The following is a 15534-nucleotide window of genomic DNA, read 5'->3' as shown; positions in this document are numbered from 1 at the left end:
ACCTTATTTTGTAACTATCACATAATTACAATTCAACCCCTCTAGTTTAATTAATTACACTTGATCACAAAATTAATTCTTAATTAATTATTGACCAATAATAATTAAACAAATATGATTTCTCCTTTAATATATTATTCTTATAACATATTAATAAATCATATTATCCTCTCTCTCTATATATTTCTCCAATCAAGTTGCTTCGGTGAAGGCAACCCAAAAGGACCATGCATCATCGGGTCAAGTACATACCAAAATAGTTATGGACTTAGACACTAATCCAACAGTCTCCCACTTGGATAAGTCTAATAACTATTCTGCGTATGACTTTAGATCCTGATCTGCAATCGTAGCTTTCCAAAGCCGCTGTCAACTCTGATCATATCAAATACGCGTGTCCTTAGATAAGGGATCATATATTCCTCCATTCTAGATATCATATGAGATATGATTTCTAATCATTCTCTTTGTACTACTTCTCGATTTCTGATTTATGACGACAGACTAATTGAACAAATCAAATTAGCCCTGGCCCGGTCGAGCATTTACGTATGTCATCACTAAACCATCGAGGGGCCCAAAGATATCGCTTTTATCCTACTTTGGATAAAAGGAACGGATAAACTTTGATACAATGCTCGCTTGCACTCACTCACCGAATTACACACAACAATATGTTTTATAACACCAAGTTACTAGTGCGTTTACATATTATCAACGTGGAACCGATTCGCAAGATACAACTCACACATCTCGGTTTCAAGAATATAAGATGTTATCGTCTCACAAATCACTCGTGATACAATTCATGGAGCGATCCAAGTGAGCGTGGGTTTAATCCAATGCTCAAATCATATTCGTAAGCACTCATGAACATTGCAGCAAACATTTGCTTATGTCTAATACTTTTCTAGACAATCCACACACCAATTCATGACAATCTTCATTCATATCTACTTCCAACATATGAACGACTGTGGCCCGTTCGAATAATTCGATTATTCTTAATAAACTCAATTATTCTGGAAGTCAAAACATGCAAAGTGAAACACAAGAATAATACTAATCCCATATGGCCTCAAACTTTTGAGTATAAATAAAACTCCTTTTATTTATCACCATACCGATTACTCATTATTTGTCGTTTCGGGTAATCAACTTCTTACTTGAATTATTACACTTGTCCCATGCTCCTAGCATGCACACAATGTTTACCTATGGTTCTTACTTTTGTGAAATAGACAAATTGAGCACATTTCCAATCATTCTCATTTCACAACTCCAAATCCGTTTTCATAAGTGTGAGAATATCAAATTCTTGCTACTTACAGAATATGCTAGATTCTAACATTCTATGCAACGATCCTTTCGTAATGTCATTGCACCAAAGTCATAAAGACTATTGCCAATGATATTACAAAGTTCTCTAACGGAGATTGTTACAAGACAATTCCTTAGATATGATGTCTCTCACTCAAAGTACATTCCTTTGAACATCCTTTTGCATAAAAGTTTCTAATCTAGTCATAGATTTTTAATATTTACTTCCCAATATAGACACGCTTCCATATGTTCCATATGACAACTTATTCTTAATAGAATATTTTCTATTCATAATAAGGTCGATATGGTCCATCCAATATGGAAACATTTCCACATTTTCCATATGACAACTCATTCTTAATAGAATCTTTTCTATTCATCATAATGTCAATATGGTCCATTAATACCATTCTTCCAACTACTCACAAGCAACCAATCCTCGTCGAACTTTGGATTGTCCTTTGTTAGTTGTTTAATTATTTTAGTCAAAACCAATTCTAGTCCCTTTTTCCTCTAAATGCGCTAGACATTTTGAAAATTTTAGAATGGTCAAATATTAAAGCATTTGCAATCGATCCTATACCCGAAGCGTATGAGACACGACGCATAATGTTTTATTTGCTATGTTCTCAAAATTCGAATTATGAAGAGGAATGCCGTAATCATAATCGAAATTTTAAGAACACACTATGTACCTTTGACTAAATTTATTAACATTTCTCAACCTAATCCTTTAGATTTGAAATGAAGCATAATATTCTCTCCCTTAATTATAGCAAAACAACTTTACAACCCTTACGACTTTGCAAGGTATAACTCTTGTTTTCTATAATTAATATTGCCAACTTGCAATACTTTCCATAATAATGATACAATCATAACTTTTATGCTCCCACTATCATGATGATTACTATAAAACATAACACTTATGCTCCCACTAGCTTCGACATGTAATCAAAACATCTTAACTTCCAGAAAAACAATACCTATTGAATTTCTTAAGTTCATGTTTCTAATACTTAATGCTTTGATAATCTTTTATCAAGGCTTCTTGAACTTATACACCTTTGCCTTAGATAATTCATATGTGTCTAAACATTTAAGACTAATTGCCAAACCTCACAATTCAAATCATGGAAAGGGATACCGTAACCATAATTGAATTTGAGAATAAAATTTTACAAGCACTATCTTCTTAAAATCTTTCTTAGTGAAAGCATTTCCTCACAATCATTTTCATGAAGTAGGAAATCTTATGACACTTAGATTTAAAGCGGTGTATTTGTTCCTATCCATGTGAATTTGTTAAAACCAAAGTTTACGACAAATTCAAACTCATATGGACCGAACTTTCTTAAACTTGATTTCTTGCCTTATGGTAGCACAGCTGCCCACCATGTCTTCCAAGTAGTTAAGCAGATCACCCTTTCTATTATCAATGTACCTTTCATTGATTAAGGTGCTTTGCCTTTTATGCGTTCTAAATGAGAACTCATAGGACTCACATGCATAATTAACTCAATTGGAACAACACAGAAACAAATTAATGTCAACACGATAGGTTGTAAACCTCAACTCGTGTGCTAGTGATGATCGTTAAGGTTTATTTGATTTGTTCTTGAAACTTTTCAAGTCCATTAAAACTCCCACTGACTCCTTGACATATATAGGATTCTTTTGTCAATAACCATTTCTTGACAAACAAATATCCAAGAGTTAGTGTAGTTTTTATCAAAACACTTCATAAATTGGCTCTAGTTGGTCTTTGTCTTATTCAAGACATCACAATTTTCCACATTTGATGAATGTTATAAACCTTTAATACTTTTCACTCATTGTCACAATCTTAACTTTAAGACTTGTTATTGGGACGAAGTATGATTGACTTCTTGATTTAACCATTTCTTCAATCCTTGATTCCTCTTCTCAAACATACAATTGTACTAAGACTCACTTAGAGGATCAATTGAGATATGGTTTTTAATCATTAAGACCTATCATAAAGCATAAAAGCTACTCTCCCTTCTTCTTAGAATGGGTCCTATGATACGTCCATTGAGCTTGCATCGTTTCCTTTCTCATATGATACGTCCAAAAAATCTAAAAATACCCTAATATAACATCTGAAGAAAATGGGTCCTATATTTTAGTGGATCCTGTTCATAAACACTCATTAAACATCATTTGGGTCGGCCCTGAGAACAAATAAGACGATAGATCACTAGAATAACAAATACGTGAATCAGTTTTTAATGGATCACATGATTTGTTTATGGTATGTCCTACTCTATATATTAATCTCTTTATTATCATTTAAATTTAAATTAATAACTCCAAATTATTTTGACAAGTTACACGATCTCAATTCCTTTGGGTTTTACTTTTACAAGCTCAAATTAGAAAACTAAAGTATAGGGTATTTTATGCACTCGTGTAAACCATAGGGATAACATTTGTAAAGTTTCTATAAGATGTCGAGAAAGAAAAACCCTAGCTTTAAGCCTTCACTCGCTACATGGTGTAGTAGTAATATCTGGACTTGACGAAAACCGAGCGTTCTGCTGCTCGATTGCTATCAGGCGAGGATCTGTTTTTTTATATGTAAGAATCATTTACAAATGTATGTTTTAGTGATCGGTATGTGTATTTTGTGATTACATTTTCTAATAATTTTGCAGCTTTTGTCATTGCAAATTGGATGCACCAGGGTTTTTTTAGCTGATCGTACATGCGGCATTGATGGATATCTGATTTATTACAGTTCAGAGATGAAAGTGCAATTTTCTGGTTAAGAAAATTTCTGAATAAATCAGTTTGATTTTGATTTTTCGCTTTGTCTGTCGTTCTAAAAGAAAGATCAAGGGTTTATAAAATGAATCTGAAGCATTTCTTATCGAGACTGACAATCAACAAGGTGTCAAGATTTAGCGGTAGAAGAACTCCATCATGGAATTACAGAGAGGTTTGCACCAGTCGTTGTATTACCCCTCTGATTCACCTTCCAGAATATCATAAAGAGGATTCCCGGATTGGAAACCCTAAAACGCCGATGGCGCATTCATTCTTCTATAGATTTGTTCATTCTGGTCAACAAACTGTTCCGAGCAGTACCAACGCTGTAGAGACTGTTTCTGTAAACTCAGAGGACGATGATGATGTGGTAATGAATGAATTCTTATCTAGATTCGTTTGGATCATGAGAGGAAAGCTTACAGAGGTTTATACCGATGCTGATAAGAAAGAAATCGATGCAATGCTTCATATCATCGTTGAGAAGGTTGTATCAGAAATGGAGGCAGGTCGTCTAGAGTCGTTTCTTGGCTCTGAAACAGCCTCTGTGTCCCAAGATTTTAGTGAGGATTTATGGAAAACAGTGTGGGAGGTTAGCAACATTGTTGTAGAAGATATGAAGAAGGCTAAAAAGAAGGAAAAAATGAAGAGTTTTCTTCAGTCTGAAGAAGTTAAAGATATGGCACGATTTGCTGGTGAAATAGGGATACGAGGAGACTTGCTGAGAGAGCTTAGATTCAAATGGGCTCGTGAGAAATTGGAAGATAGTGAGTTTTATGATTCATTGGAGCTTTTAAGACAAGAAGCTAAGGAACAAGAACAAGAACCAGAATCAGAAACAGAAACAACCGAATTTCATGAAGATAACATTGAGAAAGAAGATGATGCTGAGGAGATTTCTTTACCCAAAAGGAGTGGAAAGATTAAATACAAGATCTATGGCCTTGATCTTTCCAAACCCAAATGGGCAGAAGTGGCTGATCATATCCATGAAACTGGAGGATCTGTATGGCCTCAAGAACCAAAACCAATATCTGGAAAATCAAAGATTGTTACAGAGAAACTACTTTCATTACAAGTAGATAATGATCCTTCACCACTGATTACAGAATGGATAGAGCTACAACAACCTAACAGGATTGACTGGATTGCATTGCTTAACAGATTAAAACAACAAAACGATCAACTATACTTCAAGGTACTCAATCTTTCATTCTTCTCTCAACATGTATTTCAAAAGTTTTCAATTACTTAACTTCTGCAATCTTCTCTTCTTCTTCTTCTTCTTCTTCTTCTTATTCTTCTTTACAAGGTTACAGAACTGTTACTCGATGAAGAATCTTTCCAAACCACCATAAGAGATTATTCACACCTAATTGATGCCTACGCCAAAAACAACCAATTAGAAAACGCAGAAAGAATCATCAAGAAAATGACCGAAAAGGGCATATCACCAGACATCCTAACAAAAACCACAATGGTCCACATGTACAGCAAATCAGGCAATCTGAATCTTGCAAAAGAAGCATTCGATAGCTTAAAAACCTTAGGCTTCCAACCAGACCTCAAAGTCTACAACTCCATGATCATGGCTTACATCAACACAGGTGATCGAAAATCCAGTGAAGCTTTAATGAGAGATCTAGAGTCACAAAACTTCAAACCCTCTGAAACCACATTTCTTGCATTACTCAAATCCTATGCTCAAAACGGAGACCCAATCGGAGCACATCGAATCTTCACCCGTATGGAATTTGCAGGATTCCCAAAAAGCCTTGAATCATGCACTTATCTTGTTGAAGCCTACAGCCGAAAAGGCAACCCTGATCAAGCAAGAAAACATTTTGATGAAATCATCAAACTCGGATACAAACCAAACGACAACTGCATTGCTAGAATGATTTCAGCTTATGCTAAAAAGAATCTTCTAGACAAAGGTCTACAACTTCTGCTACAGCTTGAGAAAGAAGGAACTGAACATGGTGTCGAGACTTATTCTGTCCTCATCGATTGGTTAGGGAAGTTGCAATTGATGGAAGAAGTGGAGGGTATTTTGGGGAAGTTATCTGAGAAAGGTGTGGATCCTTCATTATCAGTTCATTTAAGTCTTTGTGATATGTATGCAAGAGGTAGAGAAGAGAAGAAGGCTCTTCAAGCACTTGGTGTTGTTGAAGCTAATAAGGAGAAGTTGAGAGGTGATGAATTTGAGAAAGTTATAAGTGGTCTTATTGCTGGTGGATTTAAGCAAGATGCTGAAAGGATACATAACATGATGAAGGAACAAGGGTTTAAAGTGTCTGAACAGTTGAGTGTGAGTTTACAAGCTGCTCAGACGTTTAATCGGAAGAGATCTTCTTTCATGAGATAGTTTTGTGATTCATATTCTTGTTTGATGGATATTTTGTTGGATTTTCTCACTTTTGGTAATAACTTGTGGTCTTGAAACTTGAAACTGAGGAAGAAAAAAGGGTTATTGGATCATTTGATTTGATAATATATATATGTTGCTTTATTTATTAATTATTATTATTATTATAGAAGTTGTTAGAGTTTAGGATAGAAAAAGATTGTATGGAATATATGGATTACGTTTTTGCTTTGATGTAAAACTTGTTTCTTATTTCCATCTTTTGGAAAAGGTTTGTATCTCACTTTTTTTTTTATTGCTTTTTCGTAAAATAAATTTAGTGAAAAAAATGTTGAAACTTAATGGTCACAATGTATCAAAGTTGCTGATTTTATGTTTTTTAAAATCGTAACTAACTTATGTTTTCTGGATTGCTATTTGTTATCTCAAGTTGAAATGTCACACCCTTTTAAAATTTTACATTTTTGGCTTGAATTTTAAATTTTGTTACAAGTTTGGTCCCGATTTAAATGTATGATAAAGTTTTCATGTCAAATGTTAGTTTCTTTTACAAATTTATTTTCTACAACTTTTTAAAGACTTCTTTAACTGCTTATAAAAAAATTATCTTAAAACTTTTTTTTTTCAATTAAAAAAAAAAATTTCTTACTTTTTTATTCCAACTTCTACATTGCCTCATATGCAAACTAGTTTTTTTTTTTTTTTTTTTTAAATAAATAATTTTACAAAATTGGTTAATTATTCCTCTAATTTTAAATAATATATGCTATTTCATCAAATCCAGTTGTGCACAATCAACTCTAAAAATTGGTTTCCCAATCTCTAAGAGTTGGAGTTGGAAAAAAATGTAAGAAATTATTGTAATAGTCTAATAGATTTATTTTAAAAGCTGGAAAAAAGTTAAGATTTTTTTTTTCTAATAAAAAGTTGTAGAAAAATAAATTTAAAAAATAAAAATTAGGATGAATTCATAACTAAATTTTAAATTCGGTCCAATTCGTATTAAAATTTAAAATCTAAGTCAAAATGTAAAATTTGATAGAGCAATAACCTATTCAACCTATTTGTAACAATGATAACTCTTACACAAATATATTTACATGAAACCCAAACAAAAAAAAAAAAAAACATAAATCGGATAATATTATCACAACAATTAGTACAATTTTCATTCACAAGCGGGTTTAGTATCAAAACTACTTAAACAAATCGCAAACGCTTGAAAAGCCGACAACGGGTACCGATAATCCATTGTAAAAATATCTTTCCCAATCTTCCCAAACTGCAACACCACATCATCTTCCTCCACACCTCCCCCACTATCAACCGCCAGTTGAAAATTCTTAACAGACGCCACCGTAACCCGCCCTTTAAAATTCAAACACCAACACTGCAACTGCTCGTGCCACCTCGGCGCCTTGTTTCTCAAAACCAACGAATCTTTCCTTTCCACAACCGGAATCGGAATCGGAATCACCGATTCCGATTCCGGTGTCTCGTGTTTCTTTCCGGTTTGATCGGAATCGGGGATCGAGTTCATCGTGCAATTCATTCTTCTTGGTCCTCTTGTGCGTAGAACATTAAGCTCGTAAGATATGGTGACCACTTTGGACTTCAACACTGGCGATATTTTTTTTAAACCAAATTTCGGTATTTTTTTATTTGTTGAAGAGTCGTTAAAAGGTTCCACATCGTGAATTGCGAATTTTGTGCCGAGAAAATTGGAACTGTAAATAGTTTATTCAAATTAACAGTCAGTCTCTCAGCCAACATCAAAAAAAGTAAATCACAGTGTTTTAAGAGAGTTTTTTTCAATCTCAGCCAACATGAAAAAAAGTAATTCACCGAGAGTTTCATGAAAAAAGTAAATGATATCGGAAAAACCCTAGATTTGGACATGTGATGTGGCTATAAAAGTATGTGGGGGCAAAAATGGAAATTAATAGGGTGAAAGAAAGAAGATAACCTTAGCTTTCCAACATAAGTAAGGCTAGATTTGGAAAATTCGTCGGGAGTTAAGGAGATTGAAAACTCTGTCCCTGTGGCTTTTCTCACCTTCTTTGCAGCCAATAGTAACTTACTTGCATCACCAGCTAACGCTGTAATTTTAATTTACAGAAACTGTAAATTTTTTTGAATTTTTGAAAGGAAAAACAATCAATTATCCAAGTTTACTTTACTTTATTCTCTTTTTAGTCACCAATCAAAAGTAAAAAAGTAAAAAGTAAAAAACACATTTTTTTTTACCTGGGCTCAGGCCTAGAAACAACCGGAAGATCGAATTAGCTCTATCTCGCCTTATAAAGCATTGAATCGGATCCTTTCTCGATCCAGGCTAAAACGAAGTAATTCAAACGTATCGAAGTTAGAAACACAAAATTGATTTGAGATTTGAAGATGATTGATTGATTGATTGATCAAAGTACCTGTTTTAACGACAAGGGGAATGTGATTAATCCGCATTGTTCAGGTGTTCTAACGATTTGCTTTACTGTGTTTCGCCAGAATCTGCAAACCGAAGCACAAGCGACGAAATCTCTCCTACCTGGCCATGAGGTTTCACCACCTTCCACTCGCCGGATTATGTCGAGAAGCAACTCGCCGGGGAAATCATCCCATTTGCTATCTCCGATTGAAGAAGGTAAAGATCTTGGAACCGAATCGTAGTTTTCTGGAACAATATGTGATTTCCCATTTTTCATGATCTGAATTCTTCTGTTGGTATTGCTTCCGAGTAAACAACTGAGTGACATATTCAAGAACATGGATTTGGAAGTATAGACGATAGTTTTACTTGTTGGGTAACATAATGATAAAAAGATTCAGCAGTGTTGTAGCGTAAATTGGTTTAGGCATTATAACAAACAGATGGTGGGCATGCGCCACACTCCTCATGCATATGAATTGCATGATTACACAACATGATGGAATAAACAAAATAATTGAAGGACGATAAGGAACAGTATCGTTTTCCTTTTTTGAATATTTAAACATGGTCTTTATACAATCAGAGAAAAGGGAAATAAGTGCAACAATAAAGAATCTTAATTGAAACTGTAGATGAAGAATAAACGTTACCTGTACGTTAAGCATTTGGCGAGAGATCCCGAAAATTTGTTAATCACATCTCGTAAAAAGGTTCAAAAACAGGGGAATGAAATCTCTCACGTTATGATGTCTCCTCTGTAGCAACAAATTACACGAATTTCCGCACATGTGGAACGAGCTTCGATGATTTTTGATGGGAAGGATCGAGAAAATGGGGAATAAAGATCTCTTTTTCAGTTGTCAAAATATTTATCCACGGAAATGAATCCCCCCTGTTTTTCTCGAGTTGCTTCGTTTTCGAGTTTTGGTTAATTCAAGAAGTTGGTGGCCTTTGAAGCCTTGAAGGTACGTGACCTTATTGATATCCGCCATTAACGCCGCCGTGACAAGGAATTAAAGCCATGCCGGCGACGCAGACACCAGCACCAGCTTTTCTGTAACATTGATCTTCAAAGCTTGCTCATTTTTTGCGCGAAGGTTCTAACACAATTATAGAACAATATGATCAAAAGAGAAACCATCCCAATCCAATTCTATTTTTCACACTGTGTAAAAATGATATTAAGACTTTTTCATCTCGAATTACATTATTTTTATATTATTTACATCATTTTTGTTGTAGAATCTTCATAAAATATATTTACTACACAATAAAAAAAACAAATAAACATATAATTTAAGGGACTAAAAGTAACATATGAAACTTTGACAAGGTTTAATTGAGGTTGGAGATGATTTTATACCATTTTGATGTAAAAAAATAGGATTTGGTGTTGGTTTGGAGATGTCATTCACAATAAATGTGTTTTGTATGATCATGTAAGTACCTCACTATGGTAAATGTGCATGGATTCGTAGGAGGGGATATATCACCTTGGAGGGGTTTTTTTTTTTTTTTTTTTTTTTCCTTCAAATTTTAGGCCTTGAGGTCTTTATAAACAAAACGCCAAAATAAACTTTAGTAACCAAGATACTAAACAAAGTTAGGGGTAAATTACACGAATGGTCCCTATAGTTTAGGGTAATTTACGCATTTGATCCCTAACTTATTTTTCTAATTCGGAAGATCTCTACTGTTTGTTTTTGTTACACGCTTGATTCTTGTCTTATATAAAAAGTCTATTTTTCCTTTGATTATTTAATTTATTTAAATAACCCCACCCTAACCCCACCCCCTTACCTTATCTTATTTACCCTACCATTTTTCTCTATTTAAATAATTGTAGTAAATTACTGAAATGTTTCCTATGGTTTAGTCAAAATTACATGTTTGGTTCATAACTTTTTTTTGCATTCGGATCATCCTTGTGGTTTGATTTTGTTGCGTTTTTCGTCCTTTACATACATAAAGTTAGGGACCAAACATGCAATTTTGACAAAACCATAGGATGAAAAACGCAATAAAATCAAATCACATGGACGATCCGAGTACAAAAAAAAAGGTTAGGAACCAAACGTGTAATTTTGACCAAACCATAGGGATCATTTCAGTAATTTACTCTTGTCGTCTTTCTACGCAAGATAGGACCAAATGCGTAACAAAAACAAACAATAGGGACTAAGCGTGTAACAATAACAAACAATATGGACCTTCCAAATTAAAAAATTAATTTAGGGACCAAACGTGCAAATTACCCCAAACCATAGGGACCATTCGTGTAATTTACTCAAGTTAGGATACAAGTTAGATATCGGATGAAACCATAAAATCACTTGGACCTAACTATATAGAAAACGATCCCATTAGAGGGTGTATAATATATAAGAACTACACAACCACATGATCAATAGTTTAAAAAAAGTACATCAAGGAGTGGGTATGTACGATGCAATACAATTAGTCAAATACAAAGTAAAGAAATACAATACACCAATTACAACATGAAAGAAAGCAAAAAAAACAAATAGACACAAATATTTAAGTGGTTCACACTTGGTCCATCTTGTTATTTCATTCCCGACTTCGGTCCATCAAAATACGAGTCCTTTTTGGCAGGTCACTAATATGTGTAATGTCAATCCAAAATTCATGAAGCACTTCTATAAGTGATAATGTTGGTCTCTCTATTTCTCACAATATTACAACATTTGTCTTTGTTTTACCTTTAATAATTGTTCAACCAAGTAATCTCGACAAATGATCAATGTAACAATATATGATAAGATTTGTAAGTATTTTTCAAAGAGTTGTTGCAAGGTTTATTAAAAAAAAATAGAAAACAACAGTATAAAATAAAGAGAAATATAAAAAAATGTATGTCACAATTCATCTAAAAAACTCTACCTACAAGTGCACATGGAACGGATTTTATCTTACCGGGTTTTTAAAACCATGTTATGTTTTATGGAGAATAGGTAAAAAAAAAAAAAGGTTAGGCCAAAGCTGATTAGAATTTAAACCGATTTGAGAGATAAAATATGACATCTTATGTAACTGATTTCAAAGATAGGTTTGAAACCGATATTTAAAAATCCGGCCTAAAAATTATAATTGAATGACATTTTAATGGTTGGCTAGAAAACGACCATAACATAACCTAATTTGGGCCATTTTGGCTCATTCAAATGGTCAAACTCGTATTCTATACTTTTTATTTTTTATTTTTTTATTTTTTTTGGAAACGGAAAATATGATTGAAAAGCTATGATTAACAAGTAACTAAAGCATGATGAAATAACTCGTACAAAGAGGAAGATAATGAAAACATAGGAGAAAAAGAGAAAAATCAAAAACTAAAATAGGGAAGTAGATACATGAGCAAATGGCGAACACAACCCAGCCGCCATAATTCGGGCGACTCCTATGCTTAGACCATGAGTATGAGCTTGAGATAATATCATTCGCGACCTTCGATGGAGCAACTTGAATATTCTTGAATATCTTATCGTTCCTGGCAACCATATGTACCATAATATTCCAAATAGAATAACATCACCAATCACTTTCTTCATTTGACAATTGTCCAAGATGGTGCTTGTAATAAGAAATTCAGTAACACTGGAGAACCCTCGAACAATAATACAACACCATTTAAAATCCAAAAGTGAACCTCCTTGGTGAATTTACAGTGCAAAAAAAGATGTTCCACCAATTTGACATCCTTGTTGCATAAGAGCACATTTGATTTGATAATTATAGCCGTCATGCTATTAGATTGTTTTCTACTACTGGAATTCTTCCATGCATGACTCTCCACACAAAACACTTAACTTTTAATGGTATTAATTTTAACCAATAGATCCACAACCCTGTAAAGAGGATCACTTTCAAGTCTATGATACGCCTCATATAATTTACCACGTAATTACCATTTTTTGTCGGCAAAAAACAAAAACCATATGACGAAGAATCCTCCGAGTTATTTAGGTCACCAATAGTTGAAGCAATTTGTGAAGTTTAGAGGAGATGGAAGGTGACTGTTTCCAACACCACATAAAACCATTTGCTAATACACGATCATAAAGTTTACAACTTTTGATCGAGTCAATCCATAAATGGGGAAAAATTTCTTGAAACGGGACATAACCACACTACACGTCTTTCCAGAACAAGATCTGAATATATATCTGGGAATGACTTTGAATATATGGCGAGAATCGGCACCTAGATTACCTAAGGATTTAACTGCCCTTTGGATGTTGCACCACACCCCATTGGAGGTTTTTCTAGCAACAAAGTGTGCTGATTTCTTACTCAAATTATGTAGACTTGTAATGACATTCTTCAAAAGGCTTCCTTTCTTGTTTATCCGACGCCACCACCAAATGATTAAAAGAGCCAAGTTTTGTGCTTTTAGAGTTGATACCCCCAGACCACCATCAGAGATAAGGGATGTGATTTTAAACCAACTAATCCAATGTATCTTGTATTTTAAATCACCACCACCCAATAGGAAAAAAATTTCTGATTTTTTTTCAAAGAAACAGTAATTCCTTCTGGTGCTTTAAACAGAGACATAAAGTAACTAGGCAAGCTATTTAGGACAGATTTGATTAAAGTAATGCGACCCCAAAGGAAAGAGTTCTGGATTTCCAATCAGATAGACGAGTTCTGAAGTTGTCTATGATGGGTTTCCAATGCTTTTTTAGTCCCATATTTTGCCCCAACAGGTACACCAAGTACTTGAATGGAAAGGAATCTTCTACACAACCCATAATTCTAGCCATGTCTTTCAATTCGGTACCAGAGGCACCAATACCGAATAACCGTGACTTATGAAAATTGACATTTAGGCCTGATGAGATATGAAACCATTTCAGAATTGTTGAGAGGTTTCTGATACTCGACCATTCACCTGAAAAAATGACATCATCCGCATTGAATAAGTGAGATAAGTGCGGACCATTGAAAGGAAGCTTAACATCATGTACCAGGGAGTTTTCTTTGGCACTCTTGACAACAATATTCAGACCCTCCATTACAATGATACAAAAGGAACAGGGAGAGAGGATCTCCCTTCCGGACCCCTATTGTTGTAGACAATTCATCAAATGGGCGATCCATTTACTAACACGAAGGTTCTCGAAGAGGATAGACATCCCAACATACATTGTCTCTATTTATACCCAAAATTTATTTGGCACATACGGAATCCAAGTATTTCCAGTTAACAGAGTCGAAGGCCTTTTCAAAATCCACCTTAACATAATACATCCTTTTTTTTTGCTCTTCTTGGACCATGAGTAAATCTCATTCATAATCAGGGGTCCATCGAGAATGTTTCTTCCTTCGACGTATGCTAATTGCACCTCATCTACCACTAAGCCAACCACTTGCTTTAAACGAATAGTAAGAACTTTGGCTAAAATCTTGTACAAACATCCGATTAGGATTATGGCCCGATAATCTACCAGATTGAGTGGGTCTGATACTTTTGGTATTAGAGTAATAAAAGAAGAATTGCAACCGGTGGATATGGAACCCGTTCATTCAAAGTGGTTGACGAAACTGATAATGTCCCCACTCATCAGATCCCATTTGGATTTTATGAGCTTGAAGGTGAATTCATTGGGACCCAAAGCCTTCTCCCATGCACAACACCATACTGCATATTTGATCTTTTCAATAGTGAAAGGAGATTCCAGGAAACAATTTTGATTAGTCGATAACTTTCTGAATCCAAAGTTTATGAATTTCGGCCTATCAGACCAAAATTCATGAAAAATTTCAAAGAAAAATTTTCTCATCTCCTTGATTTCTTTCGGCTCAGTAACCCATACTTCATTAATTGTGAGACCATTGATACTGGTTTTCCTGTTCTTGTTTTGTAGCGAACCTTGAAAAAATCAAGAATTTTGTCCCCATCTTGGATCCACTTGACTTTGGCTTTTTGAATCAGATCCAACTTGGAAATTCTTTCCAATTCTAGAATCTTCGGCTTATCTTCTCTCCAGGAGGATCTTTCAAAGAAAGAGAGCTCCCTAGATTCAACTATTTTTTCCATATTATCCACCTTAGTCTTTAACTGATCTAAATTACCATTTTCTTTTAATCTTTTAGCTGCAACCCATTTACTTGTAATTTTTTTTACATATTTCAGTTTCACTAGCAGGTATCTATTCGCTCCAAAACCCTTGAACGAAACCCAAGCATTGTGAAACACATCATCAAAGTTATCCCTGAATAACCATGAACTGAAGAATCTGAAGGGGAAAGGGGTGGGGGGACCAACGTTAGAATTGAAGGGTTTAAGAATCAAGAGAGAATGATCAGAGTGTTCTCTGGGGAGAGAAAGAACTGAGGACATCTAATGAAGGGAGATAAATTTGGAGCATACAAGGAATCTACCGATTTTGCTAAGTTTGAAACCATCTTCTCAAAGGTATGTGAATTTATGACCATCCATTTGGAATTCTTATAGTCCCACATCTGTGATAAAATGATTAAAATCCTTCGCCGATGTTTTACAGAATTTCGAGTTAAGTCTTCATGTATTCGTACTGAATTGAAATCTCCAAAAAAAAATACCCAAATGCCAGAAGAGGCCCTTTTTAACTCCAATAGT

The 15534-nt window shown here is 34.4% G+C and overlaps 2 protein-coding genes across 5 annotated transcripts; one reads left to right on the top strand and one right to left on the bottom strand.

The window, feature by feature from the left end:
• Positions 1–3817: 3817 nt before the first annotated feature.
• NFD5 (pentatricopeptide (PPR) repeat-containing protein) lies at positions 3818–6633 on the top strand. 2 transcript variants are annotated; one of them, XM_078997512.1, is made up of 3 exons: positions 3818–3924; positions 4031–5311; positions 5426–6633. In XM_078997512.1, the coding sequence occupies exons 2-3, from the start codon at positions 4196–4198 to the stop codon at positions 6479–6481; spliced, it is 2172 nt and encodes a 723-aa protein (XP_078853638.1). In that variant the 5' UTR covers positions 3818–3924; positions 4031–4195; the 3' UTR covers positions 6482–6633. The 2 variants fall into 2 exon arrangements, with proteins under 2 accessions (XP_078853638.1, XP_078853637.1); XM_078997511.1 differs by having other exon boundaries at positions 3836–3924; positions 4002–5311.
• Positions 6634–7601: 968 nt separating this feature from the next.
• LOC144998087 (tubby-like F-box protein 6) lies at positions 7602–10060 on the bottom strand. 3 transcript variants are annotated; one of them, XM_078957912.1, is made up of 5 exons: positions 9560–10060; positions 8908–9196; positions 8729–8816; positions 8448–8580; positions 7602–8208 (listed from the first exon to the last, which is right to left on the bottom strand). In XM_078957912.1, exons 2-5 carry the CDS (start codon positions 9181–9183, stop codon positions 7650–7652), a joined length of 1056 nt encoding a protein of 351 aa, XP_078814038.1. In that variant the 5' UTR covers positions 9184–9196; positions 9560–10060; the 3' UTR covers positions 7602–7649. The 3 variants fall into 3 exon arrangements, with proteins under 3 accessions (XP_078814038.1, XP_078814037.1, XP_078814036.1); XM_078957911.1 differs by having other exon boundaries at positions 8908–9223; positions 9560–10059; XM_078957910.1 differs by lacking the exon at positions 9560–10060 and having other exon boundaries at positions 8908–9516.
• Between the last annotated feature and the right edge of the window lie 5474 nt (positions 10061–15534).

Source organism: Lactuca saligna, chromosome 5 (genome assembly GCF_052625555.1).
Source record: "Lactuca saligna cultivar CGN05327 chromosome 5, ASM5262555v1, whole genome shotgun sequence".
In the NCBI taxonomy this organism is placed as follows: Eukaryota; Viridiplantae; Streptophyta; class Magnoliopsida; order Asterales; family Asteraceae; genus Lactuca; species Lactuca saligna.
Note: the sequence above shows the minus strand (reverse complement) of the source record. Positions and strands in the feature narration are given on the sequence as shown.

Coding starts and splice junctions, on each gene's coding strand:
- NFD5 (XM_078997512.1), top strand. CDS start 4,196: ATGAATCTGAAGCATTTCTTATCGAGACTGACAATCAACAAGGTGTCA. Junction 5,312..5,425: donor ACGATCAACTATACTTCAAG/GTACTCAATCTT, acceptor CTTCTTTACAAG/GTTACAGAACTGTTACTCGA.
- LOC144998087 (XM_078957910.1), bottom strand. CDS start 9,246: ATGTTCTTGAATATGTCACTCAGTTGTTTACTCGGAAGCAATACCAAC. Junction 8,817..8,907: donor TCCCCTTGTCGTTAAAACAG/GTACTTTGATCA, acceptor ACTTCGTTTTAG/CCTGGATCGAGAAAGGATCC. Junction 8,209..8,447: donor ACTTATGTTGGAAAGCTAAG/GTTATCTTCTTT, acceptor AACTATTTACAG/TTCCAATTTTCTCGGCACAA.